General features: G+C 33.3%; 2 protein-coding genes across 2 annotated transcripts in view; one reads left to right on the forward strand and one right to left on the reverse strand.

The window, feature by feature from the left end:
- ZWILCH (zwilch kinetochore protein) overlaps positions 1-12,267 on the forward strand; it is a 25,746-nt gene extending 13,479 nt beyond the window's left edge. The window contains exons 11-19 of the mRNA XM_056808697.1: positions 1,076-1,181; positions 1,820-1,899; positions 2,383-2,539; positions 2,979-3,007; positions 4,798-4,934; positions 6,647-6,742; positions 6,826-6,938; positions 7,698-7,811; positions 9,494-12,267. Coding sequence (XP_056664675.1) covers positions 1,076-1,181; positions 1,820-1,899; positions 2,383-2,539; positions 2,979-3,007; positions 4,798-4,934; positions 6,647-6,742; positions 6,826-6,938; positions 7,698-7,786 — 807 coding nt within the window. The 3' untranslated portion in view covers positions 7,787-7,811; positions 9,494-12,267. The remainder of the gene's footprint in view (positions 1-1,075; positions 1,182-1,819; positions 1,900-2,382; positions 2,540-2,978; positions 3,008-4,797; positions 4,935-6,646; positions 6,743-6,825; positions 6,939-7,697; positions 7,812-9,493) is intronic.
- LCTL (lactase like) overlaps positions 9,590-13,751 on the reverse strand; it is a 22,558-nt gene continuing 18,396 nt past the window's right edge. Inside the window, exons 11-14 of the mRNA XM_001376075.4 lie at positions 13,486-13,612; positions 12,514-12,713; positions 10,995-11,058; positions 9,590-9,705 (exon numbers count right to left, since the gene is read on the reverse strand). Of these exons, the coding sequence (XP_001376112.2) occupies positions 9,590-9,705; positions 10,995-11,058; positions 12,514-12,713; positions 13,486-13,612 (507 nt within the window). The remainder of the gene's footprint in view (positions 9,706-10,994; positions 11,059-12,513; positions 12,714-13,485; positions 13,613-13,751) is intronic.

Below are 13,751 nucleotides of genomic sequence, written 5' to 3' on the forward strand. Positions count from 1 at the left end.
CAGTATTGACTTCACGATGGAAGGTAAGAGTTTAAAAAAAAAAATAATAATAATAAAGAGCTTATTGTTGGAGCAGCTAGATGTCTCAGTGGATAGAGTGCCAGGCCTGGAGTTGAGAAGACTTGAGTTTAAATCCAAACCCAGACACTTTGTAGCTATGTGACCCTGGCAAGTAATTTAATCCCAATTGCCTAGCCTTTGCCCTTCTGTCTCAGAGTTGTGACTAGAATAGAAAGTAAGGGTCTAAAAATGAAAAAAAGAGATTATATTGTTACCTTTTTCTCCCCCCTGAAGGTAACTCATAAATGTATGTGATAAGTTTCTAAAATATATATTAACTTTCTAAACATAACAATATAAATATACTATAGGCATAATATATAAATAAGGTGTAATGATATAGTTCTAAAGATCAGTGGGTATGTTTAAAGTGCCAGGGAAATGCACAAGAACATTGATTTAGGCTAGCTGCTATATTTAAACATAATGGCAAGTGTACTTTAACCAGTATTATATACTAAAGAAAATTTGGATGTGTGCTTTGGAAATCAAATTTTAAAACTATTTCAGCATTTGATGTAGCATTTCATGTAGTTACTTGAATATTATTATGTGAAAGAAATAGGTTTGTGGGTTTTTTAATGTGCTTTTGGTACATTAAATGTGGCAGCTAGATGGCACAGTAGATGGAGCACTGGACTTAGAATCAGGAAGATCCAAGTTCAACTCCAGCCTTAGACATGACTAAAAACAACAGTACTATAAATTAGATAAGCTAGATAAGAAGTTTTTTTTTTTTTTTAAACCCTTACTTTCCATCTTAGAATCAATAGCTGTGTATTGGTTCCATGTTGGAAGAGTGGTACGGTCTAGGCAGTGGGGGGTTAAATCGCTTTCCCAGCATCACATAACTTAAAAATGTTTGAAGTCAAATTTGAACCCAGGACCTTCTATCAAAGCCTGGCTTTCAGTCCACTGAGCCACCTATCTACCCCAGTGGTGTTTTAAAACTTGTTTCTGGTGATCTAGAAATCTTTTTGATAAAATGGTCTCTGAAGTTTTAATTCTTTTTTAGTCATTGAGATGTGATACTGCTGCAGTTGATGATTCCATTGAGTGTTTTTTCACTGTACGTGGTGATCTGGATTTTGCTGAGCAGCTGTGGTGCAGAATGAGAATGAGTAAGTGTCCTGATAAGAAAATAAGTCTTATCTGTCATATCTTATGTTTAGTTGAAATCTGTTGAAATTAGAAATATGTCCACCTTAGATATTTTCCCTCCAAGTTTTTTCTTGGCTGTTTGTTAGTGGTCAAAATTTAAGATTACTCATTAACAAATCTAAAATAACTTTTGTTACAGGAAATTTGTAATTCCATATGTAAATTGATGATGATGAATACAAGACCCTTAATATCATATATTGAGGTAGAAAGACTATTGGCACCCATTTAGTCCAATTTATTCATTCTATTGAGAAGGAAACTGAGGACCATAGTGACCCAATAACTTTGGTTAGGTTGTTAGAATTGAGGTCAAACCCAGGTTCTCCAACTCTAAATCCATCAGTCTTCATTATATACCATCTTGCTAGAATTATAAGGATTTTAATGTTTTATTTTATGGCAGAAAATAGACACTTGGTTCCTTTATTTTATCATCAACTTATTAGACCTTATAATCCTTAATTTTTAAATCAATTTAGTGCCCCTTTTCATTAACAAAGTGAATATTCTTTTACCTGATGTGGTTTTAAAAGATTACGTTTACAATGAACAACTACAAAAATGCTATGAAAATGAATTTTGGTATGTTTTCAAGGTGTTGCCTCATACCAAGATTTGGTGAAGTGCTTTACATTGATCTTGCAGTGTTTAAGACGTGGGGACATCCAGCCATGGGTATGTATATATTTTACATGTTTAAGATATCCACCTTTGATACACAACCTTAAAAACATGCTTTGAAATTATGAGACATCCATTGTGTAAAAAGATACAAGATGGGGAGGCTACAAAATGTATAAGCATGGTGCTTTAAAATGCAAAATCTTATTTAGATCCATTTTGGTAGCCTTCTACTTAATTGAATTGATTTATATTCATACAAATTATGTGAATATTTCTTGTCAAGATTCTAAAGGAGAGGGGGCAGCTGGGTGGCTCAGTGGATGGAAAATCAGGCCTAGAGATGGGAGGTCCTAGGTTCAAATATGACCTCAGCCACTTCCCAGCTGTGTGACCCTGGGCAAGTCACTTGACCCCCATTGCCTAGCCCTTACCACTCTTCTGCCTTGAAACCAATACATAGTATTTATTCCAAGACGGAAGGTAAGAGTTTAAAAAAAAGAAAGAAAAATTCTAAAGGAAATGTCTTACTTCTAGCTCCACCGAGGGAGTAGCAGTTTACTAAGTAAACACATTCAGCAGTCTTACCATGGACGCCTGGATGTGGTTCCTCTCACTGGTACCACTCCAATTCGAATGCTTTTGGAGGTTGGTTTGGACAAAATAAAGAGAGATTACATTAATTTTTTTATAGGTAAGTTTACTTTTTTTTTCCCCCTTGGTCAGTTTCCCTATTACCATCTCCAATTATGAGCTTCTAGATACTTAATTTTTCTCTTTCCACATCATTTTCTTGTAAGATATTTTAATATGAATTGATTGAGCATACCCCAAATTTGAAACTTTGTAGAAATTGTTTTTTAACAACCTGATAATTTTAAGGATAAACAGTAGCACTGTATAATTTTGGCTTAATTTAACATAAGATTTTGCTTTTTTAATTTGATTTAAGCATTTTTGTTTTCAAAAATACATTCAATAAAATGGCATAATAAATACAATGAAGAAATTAATTGAAATGCATTAAATTTTACAAATTATGTAGAAAGATATCTTAATATATTTAAAGGATCTCTTATTTTATTGATGTGGATATGTTTTCCATTTACATATCTTTTAAATTTTCTTTATAGGCCAGGAACTTGCATCCTTAAACCATTTGGTGAGTTTATTTTGACATTCTCCAGTTTGCTTTTCACTTGTTATAATTTTGTGCTAAGTATATATGTGTACCTTGCCTTAAATCTAAGACAGAAAATTCTTTTTGTTCAGAATATTGGAGAATCAAATTACCGTCATAGATTCACAAAGTTTCAGAGTTGGAAGGGACCTCAGAGAGCATCTTACGTTTTACATGTTTTTACATGTATTACCAGAAAAGAATTAGAATGTGACCAGATATACTTTATCTTATAATAGGTTTTAATGTGTTTGTGATTTAAATTTTGCTTTTTAAGATCTTGCATTGTCTTAGATCACTATTATGAGTGTTCATTCTGATTATATAGGATGGTAGCTACAGGAAATATGAGAGATGAAGATAAATCTATACTGACACATAATTTGGCAGTTGCTTTTATGAACATCTTATGGTTTAAGTTGTTTAGTCATGATTTTTCTCATAAAAATTCAGTGAAGAAAAATTTTTGAGCTTTCTGGTCTAGATTCTAGAGAAATGAAAGTTTACTGTGAGTAATAATCCTTCTTACAGAAAAATTAATGTTTGGTGTTTTTTTTTGTTTATTTACATTGTAAATTAAGGTTTTGTGAAATGCAATAGAATTCTTTTAAATGAATCTCACATGTGTAGTAAACTTATATTTATGAAAGTTACATAAACATCTAGTGTGCAAAATAAAAGCAATGTGAAATTAGGGGGTTAATTTTGAATTATTAGTTTTATTTAATGTTTGTTCTGAAAGAGGTCTAGCCAGAAATGCATGGGATTGAAAACCAAGTAAATGGATTTACTGCAGACTTTCCAACTTCTCTGTACTTTTGGTTTAATTTCTGTGAAGAAGAAAAATAGTAACCATTATCAACTTCAAAAGGATATTGTATGTTGTGGTACTTTGGACAATCAGATGATTGGCATTTTGAACATTTTTTTATGCCATCTTCTGGTGGTTCAAAAACAAAAAAGAAATTAACTGTACTTGCTCTCAAGAAGCACACTTTCTATGGGGAAAGTCAACACGTGTATAATATTGGTAACTACAAAAGAATTTCGAAGAATAGGCACTATTACCTGAGGGGTACCAGAAAGGCTGTACAGAGGAAGTGTCTCTTAAGCCAAGTTTTTAAGGAAGTTAGGTATTCTAAGAAATTGAAATGATGAGATTAATCCAGACATGGGGAAACACTTAACAGATGGAATGATGGGGGGTGGGGGAGGGGGGCAGAAAAATAGGCCAGTTGGCTCTACTAAAGAGTACATGAAAGGAAATTAATAATATGTAAGACAATAAATTGGAGCTTGTAAGACAGGAGTTGGACACACACATTTCCAGAAGATGTGACAACATTCATAAACCGCTTCAGAATTGCTCAGGGCAGCACGTTTTATAGTTGTACAGTATTGTGCTGTTCTAAAGATAATGTTCTTCCTACCCATCCCTGAATTATTGGATAAATGCATGACCTGTGAATTTACTTTTCAGCATGTATATATTTTTTCTTTTCAAAGACACCTCAGTTTGAGCAAATTTGGGATTAGCCTATCTATATTTAGAGCAAATATATTATTGGTGCTTGAGAAGCCATTTCCCTTTTTTGCTTAAGCAAAAGTATAATAATTCACTTATACATTTAAAATGTATAGTTTAAGAATAATGCTCAAATTCATGAATTCTATTTTACTGTCATATTTCTCCTCTAAGAACTCTATTTCACTGCTCTAGCTCCTTTGCAAAGGCTCAAGTTTTTTTCTCCTTTGTTTTTTTTTCCTTTCAGGATTACTTTATTTGCACATCCATTGATACACAAGAACAAGTTGATCGTGTTAGAAAACTCCACCACATCCTGGAAGTCGTCATCAGTTCCATGATATACCTTAAACTTCCACATGAAGTCCTATTTACCTTAGCACAGTAAGTATTCATTACTTTCTGATAACTTTTTATCAATATAGTTGATTATGATTAAATGCTTTTGTTGTCTTCAGAAATAATCTAAGCTGTTGTATTTTAATACCGTTCAGTTTATATCTACCTATAATGATAGAATGGTTCAGACAACTGTTAGTGTAGCTTTTGTTCAGACTGATAACTGGTATATCTGTATGGTGATGTGATCAATTCGGGTATTATTTCTGAATCTTCTATTTACAATGCGACATAAATAAAGACTGTGGTGTTCATTTTGACTAAAAGTTAGGCAGAACTGTTCTTGCAGGAAGCATGTCCTTCCGTGTGGTGAGATAATTCATTAACCTGGGGGGGGGGGGTACCTTTTAGGAGGTTTTCTCAGTAATAAATAAGAAAAAGGAAATAATTCAAAGATTCCTGTACTTAAAAATTAGATAGAAAATAAAATGTGTTTTTTTGGACTTGGAGTGAGGAGGTCTGGATTTATTTAATCTGTCTTAAGGCTGCTATGAAGGGAGAGCACTTTGCAAACCTTAAATATTCTATTTAGATGTGAGTTCTTATGGTATATACATGTGGATCTATATAAGCTGTTATTCAATTCTCTACTCCCAATTCCACTCCTCTCCCTTCCCTATATATTTGTATTACTTATATACTTTATATATATATATATTACTAAGTTCATTGAGTTCTTGACTCTCAGGGCTATTGTAGACTTCGCATGTTCTTTCCCTCAACATACTTATTTATTAAAAATATTTCTTATTATAAATTTGACAAATATCCATAAACTTGTCCCTATACAATGAACAGAAAAAAGAGACTAATGTACCATTTTTTTTCTATTTCAAGTTAAACATGGCTTATCGTTATCCCTGTTGAACTTCATTTTGCTTTCTTCCATTTATTTTTCAATGATTAGCTCTTTTTTCAGTATCATTACTCCCCACTCAATACCTATCCCCCCACCTTCCAAAAAAAGCCCTCCCTTTTAACAAATATTTACAACAAACAAATCCACATAGTGACCATATTTGAAAATGTCACATTCTGTGTCTTCTAGTCTTTGGGGCATTTTCCCAAGAGGTAGAAAGCATGGCTGTTATTCTTCTGGAGTTGTAGTTGGTCTTTAGGTTAAACCCAATTCTTAAGTCTGTGGCAGTTATTTTGTTTTATATTATAGATGTGGTTTAAATTGTCTCAGTTCTGCTTACTTCACTCTTATAAGAATTGGAATAATATTTCTACCCAGATATATATTTTATAAAGCTTATTAGAAAGGGTAGACAATTATTCCTCTAAGTAACCTGATCACGAGGTGCCTAGCCTGCATATCTCTTCCCCCTGCCTGCTCTGTTCCCGCTTCTTCCTTCTTTGTTCTCTTCTCACCCCGCCCCCCCAAGCCCAAAGCCCTGACTTTTATTGACATCCCTTTGATGCAAAACCTGGCTCAACTGTGTTATGTCTGGAATGTTTGATGGACAGATCAAGCTACTCAGGAGGGGGAGGGGATGAACTTCCTTGACACACACAAACTGTGTGCTGGAGAACTACATTCTCCAGCATTCTGCACCTTTAAGAAAAACAGTTTTGTTTTGTTTTTTAAACACATGATTTAGTTTCCATTTTAAAAAACTTAGTTTTTAACAATTATTTATCTCAGAATAGACCTTTTTTCTCTCTTAAAATATTTTTACATTTATTCTTTATAGGTCCTGCATAACATACTATAAGAGAAATCCTCTTAATGAGAAACATACATTTCAGCTGCCAATCAGACCAATTGTTATAAAGAATTTCTATCAGAGGTAAGCATTTACAATCCTGAAATAATTTCTTTGTCAACGCCTAATTTTAATTTTTCTTCTTCTTTTTTTTTCCTTTTCATTAGTGAGACTCCAAGAAAATGGAGAGTAGAAATAAGTAGTGGACAGAAGCAAGTGAAAACACTTTGGCAACTGAGCGACACTCCATCAATAAGTCATCTGAATTTTAGCAGACATGGTAATGAATAGTTTAGAACCACATTAATTAAACTATTATGATAGAATGGAAAATATAATATACTTATAAAGATGATTTTAGTGTCTCTTAGACTTGATCTTAAAATAGTCTATACTGTAGCCATATGTAACTTCAGAATGTACATTCATGATAGAAAATTTGAATTAATATGTGAAATTTCAAAAAGTTCTATTGAAGATTAAAAGTTCATTATGATGACCTAGTTTTGTGGTGCCTTTCATCAATTGGATTATCAGTAAATGCTAGCAAAATCAGAGGTTCCTGGCTAGAATTATCTAAATACTGAGTGAACCATTTGCTATTTATCTTGAAGAAAAAGAGAGGAGTAGTAGTAACAGAAATTATATAAGCCCAAGAATTTTCATCTTGAATACATTGTGCTTTGTGAATTTTAAACTTGCAAAGAATTCCTTTTTGAATGTGGCATAAAAAATAAGGTTAAAAATAAGGATTTTTTTTCCTTTGCTCTATATTACTTAAATAAATTGAATCATCATTCAAATGTACTAAGAAGGCTTCTTTTTTTATTCAAGTTACCACCTTCTAGTTTATCTTCTTTGTAAATTTAGGTTTTTAGATGTGTTTTTTTTTCCCTCAAAGGGTATTATACATTTGCCATTCAAACTGAATAGGAGAGTGGAATAAAAGGAATTTTTCTTTTAATGTGAAAGTGGGCAGAACCTAGAACCTACCATTCTTTTAAGCTTTTGTTGTCACTGAATTTCATTTTTGTTGCAGATCTGTCTGAAGCAGCATACAACAGTATTCTTGAAGAAAAAGTGTTTTTCACTAACATGGTTGCCTGCACCAAAGTGCATTTCACATAAAAATATGTTGATACCGTCTTAAGAGGTATGTTGTCTTTTTTCTTATCATGTTTTGAAGTTTGTAAGCAAATATCCTCTAAGTGGTTCTTTGTAATGTACTGTTTAATAGTTAAATGTTGTGTTTAATATTAACCTCATAATATTTGCTAATTATAGTTCTATCATTTAGAGCTAGGAGGAAACTTATAGTTTGTTCAGTCTGACCCCCTTTTTTATAGATGGAAAAAAAAACCAAGGCCCAGGAAAAGGAACTTGTCCAACACATACTAAGCATGCAGAGCTTTGATTTTCCTTACATTTATTGAAGTTACCTTGACAAATTGGTTTTGTACTTGCCTTAATCTATTTAGACTATAGACACAATACATTAAACATTTTGAATTTGCAGTTTAAGCTAACAGGGCTTAAACATGATAGAAGAACATTTTGTAACTTCAGAATGTACATTTGTGATAGAAAATTTGAATAAGTACTTGAAATTTCAAAAAGTTCTATCAAAGATAAAAGGTTTCATTTATTCTGAAAAAGTGTCATTTTTGTCCGTAAATAGAATACCCGCTTCTTTGAAGCCAGATTCATTTAAGTATTTAGAATAGGTCCCAGATGCAGACTACCACTTTTTTTTTTTTAACCCTTACCTTTTGACTTAGAATCAGTACTATGTATTGGTTCCAAGGCAGAAGAGCAGAAAGGGAAGGGGTAGGCAATGGGGGTTAAATGGTTTGTCTAAGGTCACACAGCAAGGAAATGTCTAGGGCCACATTTGAACTCAGGACTTCCTGTCTCTAGGCTTGGCTCTTAATCCACTGAGCCACCCAGCTACCACTTATAAACTATTTTGATCTGAAATAAAATGAACCAAAAATAATCTGTAAAATTTTAAGGTAAGAATTCTTTGGTTAGATAGTTAATAACAGTAGCTTCATTTAGTAACTAAAATATTTGGCATTTTTGATCTTCCCTAAGATGTCTCTTTGAAGTTCATAGTTTGAATGTGGTGTCCTAAAAGGAAAAAAAAATTGACCATTTTTACAAAACTTTTGTTATCATTGTATGTTTTTAAGAAACAGAACTCATTAGATAGGAAACATCAACTTTACATGAAATATTGCTGGGCATAAATATTCCTTTGCAGTATTTCAGCGAATAAAATTGGCTAACATTTAGTAATCATTTGTTAATCTCCTTAACCTTTAAATCTGAATTTTAGATTTTTTTCTACAGTTTAATAATAGTATTTTATTTATTTTTTCACCCTTACTTTCTGACTTAGAATCAATATTAAGTATTTGTTCCAAGGCAGAAGAGAGTTACGGGATAGGTAATTGAGGTTAAGTGACTTGGCCAGGGTAACAAAACTACCAAGTGTTTGAAGCCAGGGCTTCTAGTCTCTGGGCCTGGTTCTCAATTCACTGAACCAGCCACCTAGCTGCCCTGAATAGTAGTATTTTATATTGTTTTTATTTTTACTTTTTTTCAGTACATGTAGAAACAATTTTTGACAATTGTAATCTGGTATTTAGAAATCTGCTTTTCACCCTCCCCAAGGTTGTAGTCTGATTATGCCTATACTTTCCAAATAATATTTTAAAGAAGTAGGCACAAGTCAACTAAAATCCAAATTGCTCTTATAACACTATCATGTAGGAAGTGTAAACTCTGTTGTCAATTAATATGTATGTAAAAATAATTTCTTTATCATCACAGTAACCAAAAAGGAAACTCTTCAGACTTTTGAAACCAAATGAAGATGAAGACGCTAAACTTTATATTGAATGAAGCTGTTTTATTAGTAACCTTTTCTTAGCTTTGCCTCCGAAGAAGGAACATCAGTAGAACTGCACTTAGAAGTATGCAGATTGTGCAGACTGTAGGCACCACAATCTCTGTAACCATTTGCATGTGATCTAACAAAGGCTCTGAAATGTAAAAAGTGACCATAAATTAATAGCACATTGTTTCAGCTAATGTAACTTTCCTGAAAGGTTAGTAATATTGAAAAAAAAAACAAAAATATCTGTTCAGATTTTAAACTATTCAGATTTACTATACATTGGTACCTAGATAATTAGATGTTGAGAAGCAAGTATATTAGCATTCTTTAAAATGATTTTTGGAAAATAGACAGTAAAGAACTTCAGATTTAGTGCCTTTTAAGTTTAGAACAAGTCTTACAAAAATATCTTTGCTTCTTAAAAAGTTTCAGTCATATTTTTTCTGTCTCTGAATTATTAACAATAGTATTTCACTGTTCCCCTTACTTTCATTGGGGGGAGGGAGACATAAAAATTGGGGGGAAATAAGGGAAATTTCAGAAGACAATTCCTTGGAAGCACTTAGAATCTTTTGAAGGTGGCATTGCTTATTAACAGAAGTCTAGTTAAACAGATTATGTGAGGAATTATGTTTTAGATGTTTAGTGTCTTTAGTAATTGAACAGTAAACACTTGTAGAGTATTTAGGGAGTTCTCATATTAGTTTGTTTGTATTTATACTATTTAACTCTTTATTATTATCTTTTAATATTAAGGTTATACTCTCCTGTTTTGTATTTTTTATTTTTATCTGCTCCTGTTTTTCAAATAGGTGCCTTGATATGATTCAGTTTTTTCCATATCAGACTTTAAAATGGCAAGTTAGCTCTACAACTTTATGCTTATGCTGAGTTAGAAGTATGAAAATTCAGAGCAACATAAATAAGTTTCTTATATTAAGCTATGGTTTCTGATACTTTCTTCTATGTGGATTCTGGGTGGTTTTTACCTAAGCCTCCTAATTTGAAAGTTTTAAACTCAGCTCTTACTGTAATCCTTTTAAGTTACCATTGCATTAGAAATGCTGATGTGCAGTATATGCAGCAACCTTTATATATAAAGTTTTTGGTTTGGGGCCATTTTTTTATACCCCCTCTCTTGCAAAACAAGTAATATAAGTATATTAGTTTGCATAGGATATCGGTTTGATTTATTAGGAGCAGTGTAGTGTGATAGAAACATTGTCTTTTGGATTTATAGCAATTATGTTATTAAAGAATTCTCTTTAAACATTTTTATAATTAGCAATTTAGCATTTGCTTATAAGTAAGAATTTGTTTTATTTTAAGTAGGTGTTAGAAATTGACTTCAGAAACATATGATTGGTTTCTGATTATGTCATTCCAAATATGATATATAATTTAGTGAGTGAAAGACAAAAACAAAATATTTACCTGCAGCAAGGATCTGGGTAGTAGAAGAACAGGTTTCTGTGGCTATGCTGTGCCATCTTTCCACCTGATGGGATCAGCTCAATAAGTAATAGTTCCTTAGTAGTTAAAAGTTTTAACCTATCTAAATCAGTCATCAAGTACTTAGTGTTCACAGTTATATAGGCATGCAAGTTAGAAAGGGCTTATGATCTAGAAGAATTTAAACAGATGAGTCAAATTCATAATAAATATTGAAAATATGGCTAGAAGTAGTGAAAGCCATCATTCTTCCTCGTATCAGATACAGCATTGCCATAGCAATCATAAGAGAATGAGGCAGTGGAGAAATTTTGCAGGTTTCTTAAAGGTCTGAAGAGTTGATAGGATTGAATTGTTGGTGGTACTCTTGGATGATGCCAAGCTTTTCTCAAATTTGCTGAATGAAATTGTAGTAAATATCAAAGTACTTTCTGTGTTCCTAGGTACATTGTGCTGAGTTAAACAAAAATAAAAGTGAGAGAGCCTCTTGAGTTCTACTGAGAAAGAGAGCTTGGGTTCTGCTGAGGCGATATGTAGCATGTTCACAGATAAGTAAGTACAGGATACGTTAAAAAATACTGGGGTGGTACTAACAACTGTCAGGGAAGCCCTCTTGAGGGACCTCAAGGGGAACTGGGTGTTCTAAAATGTGCAAGTGAGGAAGGAAAGCATTCCAGATGTGGGGAATAGCCTATGTAGATGATGGAATGCCACAGGTGAGGAATGGCAAATAGTCCACTTTGGCTGATCATATAGCCTGGGATGGGGAGTGATATGTAATCAGCCTGCAACTCTAGAACCTAATTGTGATGGGCTTTAAATGGTAAACAGTAATTTGTATTTTATTCTACTGTTTTGTGTGCTAGGTACAGATAGAAAGCTGAAATTAAACATAGTTGTCCCTTTTTTTATTCCTGTGTTTTCCATTAATCACAGGTCAGAGTATGTGATAGGTTTTTAATATCCCTTTTCCTTTGCCATTTTCTCACTTTCATAGTCCTCCCTACCTCCTCCACCCCCAAAATACATACTTTAAAAATAGAATTTAGCATATCATGCCCATCAAAAGTTTTGGAACCATCTGGTGGGTGGACTGGACAATCTTTCAGAAATAGTAAGGTATTTTATCTTTAGAATCTCATAGAGAGCTGCAGTCATAGCCTTTGCTTTAGTTAGCTTACCACATAACCATTCATTTAATGATAAATTGTTTTGTGTTATTAATACATCAATAAACATGATCTGTATTCATGAATAAGCCTTGTTTGTGTTTTAATTTTTTAATGGTATTTTTGACATCGTGGCATTATGGACAGAATAAAGAGTTTAGGAGTCAAGAAGACTTTCAAGTCCTGGGAATTGATGATAGAAGGATGCAGGATCACAGCTATCAATTAACTCTACCCCACATGACTTTGTTATTCATAAGGATACATAAGAAGACCTGTTGCTATCTACTCCAATTGCCTTATGAGTTAGAATTAACATCTAATAGTCTCACCTCTATCCGATTAGGAAATCCATTTGCAGCAATGATGTTTTTATAGTATTGAACTGAAGCCTTAGGATATCGAGGTTTATTCCTGTTGTTAAATTCAACATAAAAGAATCCATATCTATGCGAGTATCCATTTTCCCATTCAAACTTATCAAGCAGAGACCAGGAAGTATATCCCTTTACATTAACACCATCTTTTATAGCTGAAAAGAAAATATGTATAAGATTATACTTATTTCTTGAAATTTGTCAAATCTTTCACATCATAGAATCTCAAGGATTAGAAGGGGCCACAGAAGGTATCTGGTTCACCCCATATTTATCTCAGAGGGATTATTCAGATATGGAATGGATTAGATGTCTGAGTTTCCTGAGATTCTGTCTTTTAGAGAATGGCTTCTACAGCATCCTGAATAAATGTACAAGAACATTTAAAGAAGTAAATTAAGGGAAAACTCACTGCCTCCTTAGCCACAGCAACTGCACTTTTACATACCTCTGACTTTTTGGAGGTGTTTCCATTAAAGTTAACCTAAATCTGCTTTTAGCTCCTGGTTCTGTCATCTGGGGCAAACAACACTTAATCTTCCCATATGACATCCTCTCATCTAGTTGAAAGCACACATCCTGCCCTATTGTGTTACCTCCCTCAGTCTTCTCCAGGATAAATATCCCCAGCACCTCTTGGTAACTCATCTTAAGCTTGAAGCCTTTTCCTATCTTGGCTGTTCTCCAGTTTATCATTGTCCTTAAAATGTGACAACCCCGTTGAATATTTGTCATGTCATCTGGACCGAGCATGATGGGATTATTGCTTGTGTCCTTGATGCCACCTCTCTGATCCTACTCTAGAGGAGCATTTGTTCTTTTGCCATTTGGTACCATGGACCCATAATGAGTGTGTGAGTAGTCAAAACACCTAGATGATTTTTACCTTTTGAATTCAAAATTAAAATGTTGCTGACCAATTCTCACCTTTTAGCATTTCATTAACATATTCCTTGAGGTACTGTATTCTCCACTCATCACACAATTGAATATGATCCAGCTTTTCAGACACACCGTTTTCTGTCACATATATGAGAGGATTGCCATATTGAGTCTGAAAAAACAAGTGAATGAATATCTGAACCAGCTGTGGAGGGGGGGGGGGGGCAGCAGATGAAAAAGTATAAAGGATAAATGTTGACTTGTAAGTCAGAGAAGCAGCAGCATGTGCTCTTATTTAAACATCCTAACTT

The sequence above is a fragment of the Monodelphis domestica genome, chromosome 1 (assembly GCF_027887165.1).
Source record: "Monodelphis domestica isolate mMonDom1 chromosome 1, mMonDom1.pri, whole genome shotgun sequence".
NCBI lineage: Eukaryota > Metazoa > Chordata > Mammalia > Didelphimorphia > Didelphidae > Monodelphis > Monodelphis domestica.